The sequence below is a fragment of the Athene noctua genome, chromosome 1 (assembly GCF_965140245.1).
Source record: "Athene noctua chromosome 1, bAthNoc1.hap1.1, whole genome shotgun sequence".
NCBI lineage: Eukaryota > Metazoa > Chordata > Aves > Strigiformes > Strigidae > Athene > Athene noctua.
Window position 1 is genome coordinate 24,636,208 of NC_134037.1, and position 20,823 is coordinate 24,657,030.

The 20,823-nt window shown below is 37.2% G+C and overlaps 1 protein-coding gene across 3 annotated transcripts in view; it reads left to right on the plus strand.

Annotated features, from left to right (window-relative positions):
- MYOM2 (myomesin 2) overlaps nt 1–18,929 on the plus strand; it is an 81,304-nt gene extending 62,375 nt beyond the window's left edge. For all 3 annotated transcript variants that reach the window (XM_074895731.1, XM_074895732.1, XM_074895733.1), the window contains 10 exons: nt 117–184; nt 3,918–4,031; nt 5,387–5,474; nt 8,770–8,808; nt 9,495–9,600; nt 12,166–12,329; nt 12,663–12,699; nt 12,825–12,847; nt 13,711–13,766; nt 17,853–18,929. In XM_074895731.1, the coding sequence (XP_074751832.1) occupies nt 117–184; nt 3,918–4,031; nt 5,387–5,474; nt 8,770–8,808; nt 9,495–9,600; nt 12,166–12,329; nt 12,663–12,699; nt 12,825–12,847; nt 13,711–13,766; nt 17,853–18,194 (1,037 nt within the window). In that variant the 3' untranslated portion in view covers nt 18,195–18,929. The remainder of the gene's footprint in view (nt 1–116; nt 185–3,917; nt 4,032–5,386; nt 5,475–8,769; nt 8,809–9,494; nt 9,601–12,165; nt 12,330–12,662; nt 12,700–12,824; nt 12,848–13,710; nt 13,767–17,852) is intronic.
- The last annotated feature ends 1,894 nt before the right edge of the window (nt 18,930–20,823 follow it).

Here is a 20,823-nt window from a genome sequence, read left to right on the forward strand (position 1 = left end):
CTCTCATAGTTCTAGTGTAAGGATGTTATAACTGTCATAATTCTTCTTTCTTTCACTGGATTTTTCTGATACTCTTCAGTCTACAACCTATGTATTAAGACAGTTTTGTTCCTTAGGTCCTCACTTCTCAGAGTTTTTGTATTGGAAAGTTACAGAAGAATGTGAAGTTTTACTTACTTGTAAGGTGAGGGAATAATATTTGAAATATTTTTGTTAGAATGTGTTGATTAAAAATTGAGGTAGGAAAATGTGAGGAAAGATTTTGATAATTTTAAAATGAAAATTTTCATATGAAAACCTTTTTTTATTATTTAGAAATATTTAAAATAAAAATTTATGACTTACTACTTCTCATCAGTAGTTTTCATTAAAACAAAAGAAAAAATCACAGGACAATTCTAACTGTGTTAGGAAATCTAATTCTTTATAATAATTGTGAGCCATAAAAATAATTTAAACAAAATATTCATTCCTTAGTGGTTCTTCTTCCTTCCTCAAAAAATAGCCACAAAACCCCAGAGTTCAAATGCTTTCCTCTCTGTTTTCCGATTTGGACGTTCCTCTACCAAAGTGTCTGTTATTTAATCAACTGTAACCAAACATGCAATAAAAGCTTCTAGAATTAAGGTTATAAAACATGATTTTTATTATACTTATCTAATGACTTTTGAATCTTAACTAATGGTAATGTGTATGGAATTCAGAGTAATTTCTGCTATTAACATCTTTATGTGACATCCTAAACATATATTTTAATTTTTGTTGCTCTTCTAGAGTAACTAATTAGTGGTCTGAATAACTAAGTTAATTGAATTCAGAAGGCATCAAACTCTTCTTCATTGCCTTTTCCTGTAATATGGACTCTTTTGTATTAATTTTCTCCACTTCTTTTGAATAAGTTTTTGGCTTTTAATTAGACTAACTTGAATCGTTCATTATGAGCAATTTACATGCACATTTGTGAGATTTTTTTCCTTCTTTTTTTTTCTGCTCACTAATTAGGAGACCTTTAACCTCAATTTATTCCCAACAGAACTGACCTGAGTGGTGAAGATGCCATTCTGCGTGCCCCTATTTTAGGGCTCAACACTCATTAGTTAACACGGTGCCTTTGCTGGTACTGAGATGCATCACTGAAGTACTTTATAATCTCAACATGTATTTGCCTCAGGCACGAACCCTGCTATCCTTTCATTCTCATGGGGAATGAAATGTTGCTGAACCAGTTATACTAGTGTTAATTCTCTACAAATTAATCTGAAATTATCCTTTTTTTTTAAGTGACTGTTTATACCACTGAAACTGTGAAAGGCTGAGCATCTGATTATACGCTTTTCACCAGTGTACTTTTTGTTTGTAAGGTCAGAACATTTTATGTAAATGAAATCTAGGATATAGGCTGTTTGCACACTCATCATTTTAACTATGCCATTGACCTTATAATGTTTGTTACTGTTAGTATGTGACTGGCCATTAGGTTCACATGGTACTGTTCTTTATGCCTGTTTAACTGATATTTGTACATAGGAAGAGTTTGAACAATAAAGACTAGATTTGTCCTATGAACTTCAGATACCTGACATTCAAGTTAGAAGTGTGGCAGGCCTGCATCGTTTCTGTGGTAATAAAACCACCCAAGGAACAATCTCTGCCTCCCCAGGACATCTCATAGCACTTGGCCCAGGTCTCTTCTAGTCTCTGTTTAGTGCTCCTGTGCAAAAATAATTGTCATGGGTGTTTTTACCTCTTGAAATAACCTGCGATAATGTGAAGGAAGTACATGTAAGAGAACACTTTTTGCCTTGACTTTCTCAAAGACCATGTCATGAAGTAGGGGAGTTAGGAAACCAGACCTACTGGAAGCTTGTGTAGGGCAAGGGACTGACTGCATGATAGAAGTCCATAACAGTAATAATGAACAAATATTGATTGTGCTAGAAAAGAGTATATCAGAAATAATATGTGTTACCTCATGTACCACTTATTGGACCTGGACTTTTGATTGACTTAGTATTTAATTCTGAAAGAGCTGGAATTGATGACCTTGTTCTTGTTATTGTAGCACGTGCATGCCAGTGGGACATGTTTGTTCATCTGAATGATTTGATGGTTTGCTTTTTATTGTGAGTTTATTTTTCTTCAAAGGCCAGCATCTACTATCATTTTTCTTCAAGTAATTCTAAATTTCAGAACATTCAGAAGCTACCTGCTTAACTGCATAACTTTGACTCCTATTTGTACTGTATCTGTTAAAAGCAAGATTTTTGGTGTGTGGCTAAACAACGAAAAAGGTAACTTTTCATAGTAAATGTCAACATGAAATAACTTTGGCACTGCAAATTGCATGTGTCTGAAACTCAGTCTATTTTTTGTCAGATTGAGCGTTAACAGTCTTTGATGAAAAATTGTTGAAAAGCATTAAAGACTTGTTCCTTCAGGCTTTGTTCAAATAAAATTGCCACTCATGTCATATGACAGGAATAGCCACTTTGTAGTTACTGGTAACGTAAAATGCTGCTCACTTTTCTCAAGCAAGGCATTGCTTTGGGCTGGGTTGTGATCTGAAATACTCTGTCAGAGATCCATAGCAACCACACTGGTTGTTAAGCGGCAACATATATGATTAATTTGAGCAGGCTTTATAAAGATGTCCAGGAATTTGTCTAGGCACCTCTATAGTGAGCTTTCATAGAGCTGTTCATCTATGGAATGACTTCCCTAATGTGAAAGGGTTAGAGATTGGTGCATGTTTTTTTCTCCAGGCAAGCCACTTGAAAACTATTGCAGGTCTGTATTAACTTCCGGGCTGCCCTCTATCCATTTGTTCAGCTTATTTTTAAGGAGGCTTTTTAAAGCAACTGCCTGGGGACTGAGAAATGTCCTGCCAGCTCTTTTCTTCTACCACAGACACACTGGCTGGGAATTCGGCTGCACACTGAAATGCCGTTGCATTTTTGTGATTTTTAGAAGGGTGTGAGGATAGTGATGTCAAATAAACCATAGTTTATTTTCTCCCTTCTAAAAGGGAGAAAAATAAAATATATTTGCCAGGGCTTCTAAAAAGACCTGGGCTTTCAGCTTCTTTGAATTCACAGTTGAGGTTATTTATCCAATGATATTTTAAGCATCAAAAATACACAATTTATATTTCAAAATTATAGCAGTACTTGAGGTATAGCTGTGGTCTACTTATGCATTCCTTAGATGAGTTGCTGCTACTGCAGCAAATTCTAGCTTTCAAGCAACTTCTCTGCATTTTCACTGTGTTGTTAAGCCCCTTTGTGTTGGGAGAGGCTGCAATTTGTAGTATTCCTTAAGTCTTTGTACTTCTCATAGGATACAATGTAGTAGAAAAAATGGGTTTCTGGTGCAGCTCACAATTCTGAATCCTCAAATTCTTTCACAATAGTAATTTCAGTTGCTCTCTGCAGTTTAGCTCTGAAAGACATTGCTTAGCTAACGGATAAATCTTCAAGTTGTATGAAGACTCTCTAAAATAGGGTCCAAGTTCTGTGTTATAGCTCTCTGGAGGCACATAGCAAAACGAAAAAGATGAAGGAGAGTTCGGCGGCTCTAATTTCAAAGATACTTCTCATAGATATCTCTAGACAAACTACAACCACATAGCAAGGGTGCAAAACCTTTTAAAGGAAGAGATGGACAGGATTGCCCTTAAGGAATTGACAGGGCTCTGAAGCTGTAAACTGTATACTTCTGATCAGTTCTGTGCTGCAAATAAATACAGTAGGACTAAGATTTTCTTAGTAGGGCTTGGTTGAAATTGGTTTTTACTTAGCTTTATCTGACACGTTATAAAGAAAATGGCTTCTTATGTTGAAAGTACCTGTGTGACTACTTACAGTGCAATACCTTTCTTCAGGCCATAGCCAGGCTTATGTGCCTTTTCTGTTGTACAGGTTGCGAACTCAAAGAAGGAGACTGTTTTCAAGTGGTATAAGGATGGTTCTGGGATTGACATTGATGAGGTGCCTGATCTGCAGAAAGGAGAATGTCACCTCAGTATTCCCAGGGTACGGTAATCACCTACTGATTAGAAATGACAGCTTCTGCTTGACACACTATAGATTTGTCAGGCAGAGCACTAAACCACCTATCATGATTTCTGTGAACCATTTTAAGAAAAAGCATATTTGCTACCCTTCAAATAGCTGGTGAGTAACTAGTGCTAGTAAAAAAGTATCTGTTTTTGTTGTCAGCTCAGAGAGTTCATGCTTAAGTTGCTGAATTCAGCATCCTTAGGTGAACTCTATGTTGTTCTTTCTTACTGCTCCTTATTTTTTCAGTTTGTTCAAGCACCTCATTTCTGACAGTGTTTCAGTTTTATTGCCTAAAATGAATAGGTTTCAGTTATATGGCTTAAGATTTATCTTTATGCAAACAGGATAACCCAACTTGTGTCTGAAGCCTTAGCTTGCATAGCTGCTGCCTTCATCAAGTGCCAAAACCTCACCAGCACAAGTTTTTCTGTTCCATAAAGTGCATTGCATTTAATTGATTTATTTTATTTATTAGTTTCATACTCTTTTGATTTCCTTCCTTCATTTACTTCGCAAGAGGATACTGACTTTCCAATGGCTTCATTTTTCCTGAGTAGACTTTTACAGGGAGGGTGGTTTCTGCTTTTTTTGAATTGCTCATGTTACTTGTCATTCAATTATATGATATACTTGCTCGTGGACTTCTATAAGTCTAAGACTCAATTAAATAACCTCCAATCTATAATCATTATTTGTATGTATTATATATATATTTTCCTTCAGGTTTAAAAATAAATTAAAATAAAACCACCCAAACCAAAGCCCCCTACTGACTTTAATGCAGTATCACTGTGTTAGATTTTAGAATGTAAACTCTCCAAGGGTAATGACTTAATTATTTTCTTAGCATAGATATAATCTGACTACAGCTGCTGCTTGAATGAGAGCTACTGAGTGATATTTGGACAGTTAAAGGATATAGATCTATTGTTATGTTTTACATAGATTGAGTCAAAAAACCTGTTTTAGTTGAAGAAAAATTGCATTTCTAAAATTTGTGTAGGTTGAAGTTGCCCTCTGTTGCATCTTGCTATGATGCTTATAATTTCTACCGAGCATGATCAGTCCCGTTTGTCTTTTTGGAACAAGAGAAAAAATATAATTTCTTAAGGCAGTTGAACTGAAATCAGAAGATGTTTTAGGCTTAAGAACTAACTACAGCTCCATAAAAAGGCATGCACAAACCATTCATAGTTTCCATCTCACTTCTGATAAGATTATTTAAGCAGAATGCAGGACAATGTATGCTGTTTGATTTAGAAAATAGTGCAGGGATTGAAGAAATGTTTATTAAGTCTGTCAGTAAACATCTTGTGTTTTCCTTGTAGCTGTCTCGCAAAGATGAAGGAGTTTATAAGGCAACACTATCAGATGATAGAGGTCATGATGTATCTGCTCTTGAATTATCAGGAAAAGGTAATATTCTGGTTACTATTTTGAAATAATGATCACCATGTATTCTCACGAGGTGTTAATGATCTATCCTTGCAAATGGCAAGTTAGCAAACATTTTTGGAGTCCCTTGCATTTCAGTTCTTTTCTTATGCTATAAAGACCTGAACTTCAGACCACCAGTTTGGGAGGGATGACAATGGGCATTTGTCCTGGTTTTGGTCAGGGCTGAGAGAGAGCAGAGCGAGAGGGCCAGGCCCAGATCAGCCATTGGAGCATTGCATATCATGTGACGTCATGCTCAGTATATAAAGGAGGCACACAGTACTCCCTTGTTGGTTGGGATTGCTGCAGGTGGTGAGCAGCCACATTGTGTATTAACTGTTTGGACTTACTATTGTTCCTGTTTTGTTACTATTACTAAACTTTTTTTTTTTATTCAACCTACGAATTTTCTTTTTTTTTGTCCCTTCCCTATTTCACTGATGCCAGGCTGAGGGGAGGAAGTAAGCAACTGACTGTGTGGTGATTGGCTACTGGCTGAGTTCAAACCATGACAGCATTATATCGATTAATCTATAGCACTATGACAGGCAAGAAATGAAGTAAGTTCCTAGTCAGACAGACACTCCCTTTTATGTGAGATCTTTTGTAGAGACCTCACTCTCTCAAATTTGTTAAGCTTTAATGTCTTTGATAGACCACTAGAGCACCAGTGTTCTGAATATGCTGATGTGGGGCTGTCAGTGGGGACTGAGAGTTATTCTGATTGTAAAATTGTAAAACTGCTTTGTGGGTTAACTCCAGTAGGCAGCTCAGCCCCACACAGCTACTTACTCCCCCTCAGAGGGATGGGGAAGAGAACTGGGAGGGGAGAAGTGAGAAAACTCATGGTTTGAGATAAAGACAGGTTTCTAAAAATAAGTAAAGCAAAATCTGTGTATAGAGGAAAAGCAAAATAAGGAGTTAATTCACTGTTTCTGATTGGCAGGCGAGTGTTCAGCCATCTCCAGAAAAGCAGGGCTCCATCATGCATAATGGTGACTTGGAAAGAGCAATGCCATAACTCTTGAATGTCCCTTCCTTCCTTTTTCTCCCCCCAGTTTTTATTGCTTTTAACACATCATATGGTCTGGGACATCCCTTTGGTCAGGTGGGGTCAGCCATCCTAGCTGTGTCCCCTCCAAACTCCTTGTGCACCTCCATCCTACTTGCTGGTGGGGTGGTGTGAGGAACAGAAATAAAAGACCTTCATGCTGTGCAACCACTGCTCAGCAATAGCTGAAACATCCCTGTGTTATCAATACTGTTTTAGTCACAAATCCAAAACACAGCACCATACAAGCTGTTATGAAGAAAATTAACTTTACCCCAGCCAAAACCAGTACAATCTCTGCACCTTACTTGTTGCCATTTATGTCATGCTCAGGTCCCACGCTATCCAATATATCTTCATTAACCACCTCCTCCCTTCCTGTCCTTTGATATATACAGAGATATCATTCCCTTAGACTATGAATTTCCAAGTAAGGGGTATCCTGACCACTTGGAATAAGCAAAAAGTAGAGTAGTTCTCCACCTTATGGTCAGGGGCCCTTCTAACTTCCAGAGACTATACTCCAGGTACAACAGAACTGTGCTGTGCTGGAAATGTAGAGTGAAATGCCTATTTAAAGAACTCACAGTATCTAATTCAGTGGGTCCAGGAGGCCTTGAAAATGTCAGTCAGGAAAACCACAAGAACTTCAGTGTTAAACCAAAGAGCGGATCTCGTAAATAGTGGAGTTAGCCTTGAAACATAAAGGCTAAACAAAAGTTTAACATGAATGGGGCCTGGAAGACTGCATAATATATGGGCAGATTAGTTCAAGCTCAGTGTGCACTGGCATTCAAATGAATATAAATGCAAATAAGGGTAAGAGGATCTACTCTAAAATGCAGCAGTGGTAGGCATTTAAAGTTTCATATGTTATCAGATATCACAGTGAACTCCTCTATGTATATTTAAATTTGTTCAATAATAATAATAAAAAGGTTTACTTCTGATTCTGTAGCAAAGATCTGTTCTTGATCTGTTGTCAGAATAAATGATTTTTACTCAGCTTTGATAGAGAGAGCTTCCCTGGGTTTCTTTGCTTAGGTCCCACCAGCTAGGCCAAAGTGAACCTGGATTCATCCCACCTGCATGTATTTGACCCAAATAATGAATATTTTTGCTGTGTCCTAATAGAATGAGAAAGACGGGTTCAAAAATTAACTAAGTCTACCAAAGATCTTAACATTTTTTTTAACAGGTTGGGAAAGTACCTGAAATAAGAGGAAAAGATGAATATCAGACTGAGTTCTTAAGCTGTGGTTTACCTTGGAAGGTTGTATCATCACTTGATAGTCTCCCAGGCATTCTTTTTCAGTATAAATTCTGTCCATTATTCTTTCAGAAAAAACATCTCATTTAGACAGCATAGGTACTATAACCCCAGTTTCCGAGACATCTGTAATGTAATTTATATATAGTATGCAATCCATGTCCTCATGTCAACATGCCAGTAGAAGCATACTGGATTTTGTAGAGGGTTACAGAATTGATTCACAATTTATTTTAACAGAGACAAAAAATGTGCAGATACAGATCAATAGAAACCAAATATACAATTAGTATTTTCTGAACTTCACATATTTTTCTGTTTTCCCTATTAATAAAAATATCTCAGCCTTGAATATGCATTCTTCAGATTATGGTGCTTCTTTCTTTCGCTCTTTCCATCTTCTACAGTGACAGTGAATAGGATTCTTCTGCTATGAGACTCTTCTGCCCTTGTTTCCAGGGTTCTCCCCAGCTGCAAACCCATCAGCTCTGTGATATTTCAAAAGCTTGTTATGATACCTGGTTTCTTTCACTTGATAGAGAGGCTTTCATTTGTCAAATGACATCCTATAGGTAGCAGGTGAAAAGTATTTTCATCTAGAATGTGATAATTTCTCTTTCCCCTGCACTCCCCTTTGAATGTGATATACCCAGTTTTAATGACCTTTTATTGTTTCTGGCCTGAGGGATACAAAGATGAAGATTTGACAGCAGACAACTGACTCCACATGCAGCAGAGGTACTGAGTGACACAGCACAGAATTCATATGCTGTACACAGTCTCGAATTTGTCTCATACACCTGTTGCAATTTTAATAGTTTTCTTTGCCTAAGGATGTGAAGGTTCCCATATTGCTTTAATTAAACTGAACATAACAGAACTGTATTCTGATTGAATTTTGATGGTACATTTTCCTTTTCTTTCTTTTTTTTTTTTTTTTCCTTTCCCTTCAGTCTATGATGATATAATTCTGGCATTGAGCGGAGTCAGTGGTAAGTAAATGCTGTCTTGGATTTTCATGTAGTTTTTTAATGTTAAAGTCATCTGAGCCTGGGGCAGACAATTTTTATTTTAAGTGGGATATCTCTGGGAGTCATAATGCTTATATTATTATGGACATGTTATTAAGTTTCTGAATAGGCAGTTGACCTTGCTAATTGACACTATTAAAAGGGAACAAAGTATTATTTCACCTGGTTTGTTTGGTTTAGATACTGTGACAGTGTCATAGCAATAATTTTCTTCCTACTTCCCATTAGTAAGTGAACCTTGATAAAGAAAGAGATTCTGATCCTGCTCAGAATATCTCACTCTCCTGTGTGTCAGGAGTCATTCCACTGAAAGAAGAGGGGTTGCACAAGAATAAAATTTCTGTGCAATTAGAATCATGACACTACTACTCTTTCACAGAAATTACATGATGAGGTTATTATTTCACAATGGATCTTGCTAGTCACAATGCTTGTTTATGAAAATAAATCCAAAAACTTATACTGAACTTTCACCTGATATAAATCAGATTTCCACTGAGAGACATGAACAATTGTTTCATTGTGGTAGTTGAGAATCATAGATCGGATTCTGAATTTTTTTGTCATGACAGTACAAGTAGTCCATTTGACTGTTTCCTATTCATTCCACTCTGCTGTTTGATCTATGTATATTGTATTTTACGTAGGTAAGTCAGCCTCTCCACTGAAGATCCTTTGCACTGAGGAAGGAATAAGGCTCCAGTGTTTCTTGAAGTACTACAATGAAGAAATGAAAGTCAACTGGTCTCACAGGTAGATGAGAATATTTTTTCAATTTTATTAAAGAAAAAATGCCATTTTATGATTTAATATTTACTATTCCGTGGCATTCACTTAGTAACTGGACCACATTAATGAATTTCTCTTTCCAGCACTTCATATTCTCTTTTCACATAGATAGTACATAAAGAAATATAAACAGGCTTGTCCAACACATATCAAGAGGGATGTAATAGCCAAGAAAAAAGCATCTATAGTATTCCAGTCTCTTATTCAACACAAGACGGTTTGTCTTCCACTATATTATCTGGTTGGTTCAAAGACATAAATGATTGAGCATAGTTTTCTATTCAGGGCTGCTTTTTTCTTTAAATGGATGAAATTTTCCTCCAGTACTAGGTGAATACGAAGGATCTGCTCTCAAAGTTTAATAAAAGCCTGTATTAAGAAAGGAATTTTTTTCCAAACTGATACAGTCTTAAGTAACCCAAAATATTTAAATTCTGTTTCTCTTCTTTGAAAAATTATTAAATGGGGCACACAATACTCTGAGAATAGCCCTCAGAGCTGAGAATATGACCAGAAATTATCTTTAAAGTTCCCAATAGTTTTCCACCCTTATGTTACATTAATCTTTGACTTTGGAGGCACTCTATTGATCTGTGTATTTACAGTTAAATGTAAGCTCAAATGTTTTTCTATGTCAGGCCCTCATTTGTTTGAAACCACAGGTAAGGTTTGGAAGTATTTTAAAACCCTTAAAGTGGTTTCAATTTTCACATTCTTTGATGGGTTACAAAGATAACACACAGTGAACTGTTTGACTTGGACAGGAAAAAGCTGGTTTATCAGCATGTTGTCCTAGTTTTGCAATGCTGTCCAGTCCTTGATTTCTATGAAGACAGGAACACAAGGGAAGTGTCAGTGATCATCAGGTTCATGGAGCTCAAGAGCACTTCTGCAGTGGTATGTGACTGTAACTCAAGCTTTGTGTTCAGTAAGTTCTGCTCCGTCTTTCAGTAAATGTGTTGCTAATACGATAAAAAGGAAAAGAAAAAAATTTTTTGCCTCTGCCTTTTACTATATCTGCTTGAGTTCTGAAAGTGACTTAGTCCATTCCACCATCCAGTTCATAGAAATATAAAACTAGAGAATGCTACATGGCTAATAAGGAAATATCAGTGTGCGTATTTATTTACATATAGACACCTCTCTCCCCTCTAATATTTCAGATTTTATAATGTCTTACACATTGACTGTCTTGAAGATCATTGAACACAGTTTTTGAGCAAATAAAATTTCAATTCTTCCATGAATACAAGGATTAAAAACCAGAGTTGTTAAAGCTAAAACAAAGACTAAACCAAACCAACCAACCTCCTCCTGCTCTTTGAAATGGTGTTCTAGGAAAATTTGTCTTGGAAAAGATGAAAGGCTAGACAATCCGTGTTTTTCCACCATTGCCTGCACATCATGAAACATACCATGTAAATTTCTAGCTAGCTTTGAATTATCCACTATACTGCATAGCAGGGAACATAATACAAGTCCTAAAGCCAGCATGCATCATCCACTCATGGCACAGTGGGGAATATTATATGTAGTATTTTCTAATATATAGTAGTTTCTATCCAGGTATCTAATTTGGTATGCTGAATTCGATGTAGGCAACCTACAGAATGGGAAATAGTAAAAATTTCTTTTCCCTATCTAACTCTCTAGCTATGAAGGCAGAGCAGCCCTGTCTGGGCAAATAAAATAACTGATCAAAGAGAAGCTAATGCTGACTTCATCTATTAAAAATTCCAGCTAAAGATGCTTGAGGAGGAAGGATGAAAAGAACTATTTCTTTAGTTACGGAGTGAAACAGGAAACTTCAGATCATTGGAAGTGGTCGGGTTTGCATGCTCTCATTAAAAAGCTTCTTCTATTTTCACTCTTCATGACAGATTATGGACCGGAAGAATCTCTGATCTGAATCAATAGGACATTTCTTATATTCTAGCTTAGGAAGTAAATATAATGCCGCTGTTTTTTAAAGATCTGTTTATTAATTATCTGCAGTTAGGAAATTTGCTGCTTGTCTTGTTCTTAAAAAACCCCAAAGGTGTTTTTGACTTGATGGAAGAATAATGAATTCTATGCAAATCTTTTATTATTACTTAATTGATTTTTGAAGTTAATGAAAAGTAAATATTTTTTTCCTCATCAGAAAGTTATTTGCCTCTAGTTTAATGTTCTGACGCATTCTACATTAGTGTGTATGAAGTGTACAAAGCTCTAAAGTCATGAGCCATTTTCACTTATAGACATGTATGTGTATATAAACACAGGTGTTTATGTATGTATGTGGAGAAAAGGAGAATGAGAAGAGGGTGAACAACTAATCTTTGTAATGAAAGCTCAAGCTAATGGTTCCAAAGTGTTTCATACCCCCACTAGGAAGATAAGCATCTTCTGGGAAATTGCTCTCGTTAGTTGCAATTTATCTGTAATTCAGGAATAGTATGTTATCCTTTGTAACTTTTGATGGACGCTATCCTATGGAAAATACGCATTGAAAAGAATGTTTAATTCATTTGTATTCATTTTTTCCAGGGATTCTAAGATTTCTTCTGGTGAAAAGATGAAGATTGGAGGTGGAGAGGATGTTGCCTGGCTGCAAATAAGTGAACCCACTGAAAAGGATAAGGGGAACTACACCTTTGAAATCTTTGGTGACAAGGAATCCTACAAACGCACACTTGATCTGTCTGGGCAAGGTATGTTTATAAAACCATACTTATATGGTGTCTTTTCATGGCTTAAACAGAATTTACTGGCAATAACCAGAGGAATGACAATAAAAACAGAAAGCCTTTGGTCAGAACCAGTTGTACTTTAATTGCATAACTGTTATGATCTTTTTAGTCTTACATCTGTTTTCACCACCAGTGGCATTAGGTTTCAGGGGTTTGTTTTACCATTTTGCTACTGTGTAACCCTGTATGTGTTTTAAAAGAGCTTTAATATGGATATGTGTTTATATGTTTATACTAAGCCCCAAGTGCAAGTTATGTTCATGGACAATAACTCTCTCAATTCTTTTGTTACAGCTTTCGATGATGCATATGCAGAATTCCAGAGACTCAAGTAAGTGCTATGTATTTTGCATTTTAATGCTGTAACAACAGTGTCTTTACTTACAGAAATAATATTTCATTAATAACTTTACGAATAACATATATTTCTCTTCCTCTCTTCCTCAACAATTTTAGGGCAGCTGCTTTTGCTGAGAAGAGTAAGTTTATTTTACATTTTATCAAAGTTGTTCTGCCATGTAGTCTAGTGTTCTCTTTAAGGCAGCCATTACAATAATGCTGCCATAGTTTTCAGAGTTCTGTGGCTGCAGAAATCCCATGTTAGTACATAATACTGCAATAATAATAGTAATTTGTGGATTTGTTTTTAATTCCAATGGAAACCCGCTAAAAGTTTTACACATTTTGCAAGCCTCTGCTGTATCTTCTTGTGTCTGCAGAAGTTTTGTGAGGTGTCAGCTTCTAGGTGTCATACAAGGAGGTGTTGACTCTGAAAGCTGCTGCTGACACTGAATATTGGGATCTAGCTATGAAGTTAAAAATTACCTGCTAATGCCCGTTGGGCAGGGCTTGCTGAGACACAGACAGTGGGAAAGCTTGTTACTGTTAGGAGATGTAGGAATCCTGGTACTTTGATATTAATTCCCCTAGTAATGACAAGATGCTTCTGCCCACAAAGAGCATGGCAGAACAAATTTTCCTTAGATCTTAGATACCACCAACATGCTAAAAGCATCTTGCTTGCTTTGCTCTGTGCCCAAAGCACAAATTGTCAAGCTCAGCAGTAGCTTCAAGGTTGTTATGTGTATCAGTTTAGAATGCTATAACACAATCCCTGCTAAAAAATCTGAAGGGAACATAAAATACATTAAAAAGATATAACATAGAATATAATAAAAAATGTATTATTTTACATTTAATTAATGAGGTACTACAGTTTTTTTAAAGATAAGTGCAAACAAATGCTGTGACTATAATATCACCAAGTTATAAAATAATTGAGAAATGAGTAATTTTGAGGTCTAAGCTTCACATGGCCCACATATTTTTCTTTAACTCCTAGATCGTGGTAAAGTCATTGGTGGTTTGCCTGATGTCGTTACTATAATGGATGGGAAGGTAAGAACAGTTTTTGCCAACAAGTCAAGCTGCCTGGTGAGAGTTTTGCTTTAACAGCAAGAGGGAATGCAGATGAATTTGTAGAAGCTGAAATCAGAATGAGGATAATTTAAACCACTTATTTTATTTATTATTGTCCCATTTATTTGAGACACATGAATTCTAAGTGAGCACAGGTACCATAAGCTGACTATACAGACTGATTCAGATCATTTAGGCAAGCAAGGTCAGCCTCAAGAGGAGCTGCTCTTGCGATGATTATAGAGGCTTGGAGTTAATCTTGGAGTTAACTGCATAATCATATTTGGGCGGACTTTCAGCTCTGTGTACTGAGTAGAGCAGTTCAAGAGGAGAGTCCACTCCTGCCCTGCAGAAGAAACTAAAAAGGCAGGAGGAAGCAGCCCCTGTCTGAGAGCCAGTATAATAGAAACAGAAAATAGGTCCCATTCTCCAGTATGCCAGACATAGACTGTTATGGCTGCTAAGAGTAAAGGAGGGTAAAGGACCTACCTGAGCCAAGGAGCTAAACTCTCCCCTCTTCCTATATATTGGCAGTTCCCTCCATTACAATATATAATTATGGGAGATGGAAGGCCAGTGAATACACTTATTTTTTTGACATCAGTAAGAACTAAATGCCCAGATACAAAGTCATAATTGGTAAATTTTTGCAGAGTCCCTTCCTAGGTCAGCTTGAGTGGTGGAGATGAAATTTCATTATTCGGACTGATTGGTGTCCCTCACTAGGGTTTTTGTCATGGTGGAGGGGAATCTCATGCAACCTCAGCCCAAACTCTCTGGGTACTAAGACAGAAGGACAAGACTAGTCCAAGATTAGTCTCAGCTGCTGTTAGGCCTTAGAGGTGCAAGGAAGTACTGGAACTCGGTCTCTCCATCCTGGGAGAATGTTCCAGACTCCAGACACCCCAGCCTTCAGTCCAGGAAAGACAAACTTTTTTCATCCTTCCCACTTAGACAGTAAGTTCTTGTCTCTTTTTCCTGAAGCAAATCTTCTTCTCTTGGGTGTCCTGTCCTTCACTATGGGGAGAAACTAGGTGTTCAGTCTGGGATGAAAAATTATTGAAGGAGAACAGGGTAAAAAAAAAAAAAAAAGAAATCAGTCTTGTGCACAGTGCAGCAGAGGAACTTGGAAATTATTATTGAGCATTTCTCACAGCACAAGAACTAGGGAATGCCTAATTACATGGTCATTACATGGCTTTAAAGAATCAAAAAAAAGGGTTTTTTTCAAGTGGTTCATAATTAATTTGTGCCTTAGTACTTCAGGCAAAAATAGATTTGGGTTCAAAAAAGAAAATAGGCAATATCATGAAAGGAAGTCCAGCAGGGGCCATTAAATACAATGTTCTTGATACAATTTGTGCTCATAACCAGTTCAAAAGCCATCCAATTGTGGAAAGCAGGAAGGTATACTGGGAATAGGATCTATTAATCCTCTGCATTTTTGTATACTTTCTTAAGCAGTTGCTTTTGACCTCTAAAAGATCTAGATGGACTTTCATTCTGAGTGACTATAGCAGATCAGCCCATGAGCCAATGTGACTCTTATCATCTGCTGGCTATCAAAAGCATGTTGATCAGGTTGTTTATGTCTCTTGTAGGAAGTGCATCTTCAGACACATCATCTGTGTTGCTCTGTGTGAAAACTGTCTTATCACCAGAGTAAGAGGTTGCATACTATTCCAGCTCTCTGGGTACTTGGTCATTTTTTGGATATCAGGAGCAGTTTCTTTAGAAAGTTGTGCAAAATGTGGTCCTTGCTGTGGCTGCTGAAAGCTGCTTACTCTGGACCAGACAGATGATTTTCCTCTTGGCCCATTCCTTCCTTTGTCTCTAATAAGTTTTCACATGAGGTGCCTTCTTACTGTGATAAGAGAGGCACTTTACAACAAGAAAGCTAGTCTTTTAGGAGGTTAGATGTAAGCCACTCTATGACCAACACCTTAAAATAGTCCAACTGTAAGGAAAGAGCTTGGTGAAGTCACCCCTGACTGCATGCACAGACTAGCTGCAGTTTCTTCATATAATCATGCCCTAAAAACTACAACCTCAAACTAAGGAAATACTACATAGAGCATTTCCAGAAGTAAAAGGCTTCAAAGGAGACCTAATCATGTGAGGATTAAGTAACTGAATGTGTGAAGATAAAATCTCTGACTCCTGAAATCAGGCAAAACAAAATGGATCACAAGATTTAAAATCACCTCTAAATTAAATATGAACATGTACAATGCAAGAGTTGGTTAAGTGTGAGAAGTTAACTGTACAAAAAAGAGCGGAGATTTTTCCTCATTCAGTGGAATGGTATAACTACACAAGTATATAGACACAAGGCAGAGCCTTACTAATGCTTCTTAAGAGAGTATAAATGATTTTTAGGTCACATCTATAATTTAATAAATTAGAACAGGCCAAAATGATCTACAATGACTGTGGAATGTATCTGTTCTCTGGTAAGTTTTTAATATTAACTATTAAAACTTGATTATTATGAATTAATTATTAATTGCTCTTAAATGAGGTTACTTTTGAGGGCAATAGTCATGAAATGTTGCCTGTGATACAGAAAGGACAGTAAGATTTAAACTCATGCTATTAGACATTAGTTTGATTTCCCAAATTCTATTTTTCTGTTTGTATCATTACTCCTTTAAATATTTTCTAGTAAGGATAGTTCCTATAGGCTATTATTTAACTTTACATGCTACATGATACCAGTTCTTTAAGAGTACTCACATACTTAGGTTGTCAATAGGTTGCACCCAGAGCATGTAAATCTTCCTTCAGCATTCCCTTCTGACTTTGGAGGCATGTTGTGTGCAAGACTGCTTCTGTTTGTGAACATATGGCACTTTTGAGCACTTAAAATTTCTTCCTGTTTGTTTTGTTTTGTTTTTTTTTTTTCCTCTGACATATATATTGCACCTATTAGAGTCATCATCATTCAAGGAAACTATTGCACAAAAACATGCATGTATGCACACAGACAGACTCTCTCTGCTTCCTCTGGGTCAGGATTTGGTGAAACTTGAAGGGGAATATGGAGGGGAGGGAATATAAGGAAGCATTCTGGTAGAACTATCAGGTTTGGGTTGTTCATTATTGGTTTCTTTCTTTCTTTTTTCTCTCTAACACAATGGTGCGTATGTGAAATTCTCAAGGTGACTTTTAATTATCTAGGGAAGAATTTTAGGCAGGATGAGTTTCAAGCAAAGGTGGACAAAGTAGGCACTAATCAGTGCAACTTCTCAAATGTTTCATTTATTCTGTCATCACTGTACATAAATACATAAAGTTTACATACATATACATGTGGTGGTCAAAATAGGGTTCAGCTGTAACTATATAAAAGTTTGGAAGAACAACCACAAAAATTTTATCAGCTGCTTCAATCTCATTTCAGTCCTTGGAAAATACCTGAACTGCCAGGATGGCCTAGTAGGTCATTTCAGCTATTCTCTGAATAAACTATACATGCATGTAACACTTTTATAACATCTATGTATTATTTATTGTTCACAAAATATTTCCTTTTACTAGTCAGGAGCATCTAGAATCAATGTCTAATGATTCATGTTATATACTCATTTTTTAAGTGGTTTTTTTTTTGGTTGGGTTTTTTTTATCATATCAAGCAATAACCTCAGGAGGCCTTGGTCAGAAAATATTTGCTTAATTCCTCCCTGCTGTGTACAGGGAAACTTCAAGGATGTTTTTAAACCTATCATTGCCTGAACCTCATGTCAAACTAATGGGTTGTCAGGAGACTCCTGCAGGCAGGACTGCAGTGACAGTCCAACTTACCATCTTCAGACATTGTTACCCTGAAGCTATTACTGCATAACAGTCACTAGAAAGATGGTAGAAAGACTGAATCAAAGAAAAAAAAAATGTTAGGAACTCTACTTTTCAGTCCTCAAGAACCTGAACTCTACTTTTCAGTCCTCAAGAACCTGTCTTACTTTAATTAACTAGGCATAAGAAGTGTTTGAAAGCAATACTGAGAATATTCTGGTTAAACAAATCTGACTTATCCTCAAAATTACTTCTCTTTTTCTCCTTCAGACGCTGAATCTGACTTGTACTGTGTTTGGAAATCCTGACCCCGAAGTGGTTTGGTTCAAGAATGACAAAGTGTTTGAATTTAATGAGCACTATGTGTTTTCACTGGAACAAGGGAAATATGCCAGTTTAACAATCAAGGGAGTGACCTCAGAAGACTCAGGCAAATATAGCATCCATGTCAAGAACAAGTATGGTGGGGAAACAGTGGATGTCACTGTAAGTGTGTACAGACACGGTGAAAAAATGCCTGAAATTAAGCCTGGCCAGCTTGCTAAACCCAGGCCAATACCACCATCAGAAGAAGTCCTCAAACCTGAGGGCAAGGCAAAATCCGATAAGTAAAGCTTGACACTATGTTTGACAAACAAAATAGAATACATGAGCTGTAGTCGAGGTATTCCCACACATAACTAATTGGCAATGTCCAAAGGGAAACTGAGCTTTTAGGGATTTGCTCCATGGAGGTAGCTGTGCTATGGTGCTGTACACATTTCCAACAATCTCATTTTGAATATGTGTACTAGGGTGGGATTTGCAAATAGCAAAAAGCCAAATGCCTTTCAGAGGTCCCCATATGCAATTGAAAGTTGTACAAACCTACAGAAAATCTTCATTTTCACTCTCCCCAACCCTCTGCAAAAAAACCCAGACAACCCAACAACCCTATGAGAACAAATATCCCAGTAGTAAAGGTAGTGAACTGCAGTTAGAGACATATTCAGAGATGGTTCCTGCTTTGTTCCACACACAGTCCCTTTGGCTTTGAGGCCTCTGATCCTGTAAGTCTAGTGGGTAATCTCTATTTAGCTGTGATACTGTTGTTTCATAGTGTGACTTTATCTTTGGTAGACTTGTGCGAATGTTCACTGTTTACTCACTGAAGCATAGGTTGTATTTTTTTTTTGCTCTGTGCTAATAAAACTTTAAAAGTCACCTTTGCTACTCCAAATCACACCTAACTAGTTCTGTTTACTCTCTTTCATTGTTTAATTATTGCTTATTGCACAATTTCACAGCTGGTAGCATGCAGACTATCGACTTTCAATAAAGAATGCAAATTATGGTTAATCACAGTCACTGGTGGTGCTTGTGACATTAATTTTACTCTTTACAATACAGGTCAAGATGCAAGCTTAAACTGGTACCAAAATGCATGTATACAATTCAGCCACTGAAGCTACTTATGTCTTTGATTCTCCTCTATCCAGAATGAACCACAGAACTCTTCCATGGGTTATGTTCTGCTAGGCAAACACTTCAATGTATGCTTATCATGAAACATTCAAATAGAATGAACTTCAGTGAGATTACTCACATATATGTCATACAACACATGACTGAGTGTTTACAGCTCTGGATTTTTCAGATCAGATTATCTGTTCAATGAAAGTCCATCTACCTAGATGAACCTTTGAAATTTGCTACGCAGCTTCCAGCAAGGAGTTCTTCTAATGGTAAGTAACACTGATGATACAAACACCCTGGATGCAGCCCTCCTCTCATGTCTTCTCCCAGTCTCTCAGATAAATGCAAAGGAAAAGGAGCATTGTGGGAGACAGGGGAGCTTGGATGAGGGGTGGCCTGGAGAAATAACGCTCTTCAAAATCTTCACTGGAGAAACTGTATGAAAGTGTCTGGCACAAATATTGGGACTATAACTTATGTTTGGTGTCATGGCTAAAAGCCAGTGCTGAGTCTTAAGTGTGGAAAATATGGAAATAATTGTTCTGGGGTTTTTATCATTTTATTATTTTTTTCCAAACACACAAACTGAGAAAACAGGAAACCGAACAGTTTCAGAGTAAATTTAATCTTGGGTATTTTTTGCATTTTTTTTTTCTCATCTCAGTGACACAAACCTTCCATTGTTTTGTATGGCAAACAAATGCTTCACTTGGTTCAAAAAATGTTTTCTTTTTGGACAGATGAAAAGTAGAGGAAATGAAAAGCCAATTTACAACCTGTCAGATGTAGGTTGGAGCACTCATCTGGGAGACAGGAGAGCAGTGTTCCTCTTCCCTGTCCTCCCCATCCATGGGAAATTGAACCTGTATCTGACCACCAAGAGTAGTGCACTAATCCCCTGTCTTTCCTGTATTTGGAAGTGCTGCTTCTATTTTATTTTTTTTACTTTGTCTGACTAGGTAAACAGACTGAAAAAGAGATTAGGCCTAGGCATACTACCTCTGACATGAGCATATTAAGTGCTGGATTTGAGAGGTTATCTCCTCTTCTTGTATTTTATCTTAGTTTTCAGCATTGAAGGAGGGATTGAGGGTGTGGTAATGTAGTGTGAGAGACAAAAAACCAGGCCTGTGAGAAACATGGAATGAGAAAAACATCCTGAGAAAGAGATAAAAGTCGAGGCCCTTGGAGCTAAGGAATGCCCCAAACACTTGCAGGATGAAACTATAGTCACAGGGTGGATGGGGTGGAGGTCGAAGCTGATAAAGTTGCCCGATAACATAGGATGCAGCTGGAGGGGAGAGCCCTGTGGAGACAGGATGGTTTTGTTCTGGTGCATAGGACTTTTACAGAAAGAACCTGCGCTTCCTCCTTCTAAAATTGTTAATGTGAAACCTTATGCCTTACTGTTAAGTGCCAGGGAGGGGTTTGCTTCGGTAATAGCAGAACTGCAGGAACAAGGCATAATTATTCCAACTCACTCACACCCTATAATTCCCTGGTGTGGCCAGCCTGTAAACCTAATGGAAAGTGGTGACTGACAATTGACTATTGGCGATTAAATGCCAATACAGGTCCTCTAACAGCTGCAGTACCTAACATAGCTGGACTGATTGCAACTGTACAGGAACAAGCCCACCAGATCTTAGCAACTAAGACAGGACAGAACATGTAGACTGTTTAAGAACCTGATGGTTTGAATGGATAATGTTGAGGATGAGAATGGATCCACTGTAGTTTCAAATTCCTCAAGTAAGAAAGACTGCAAGCCTCCTTTGCAACTCAG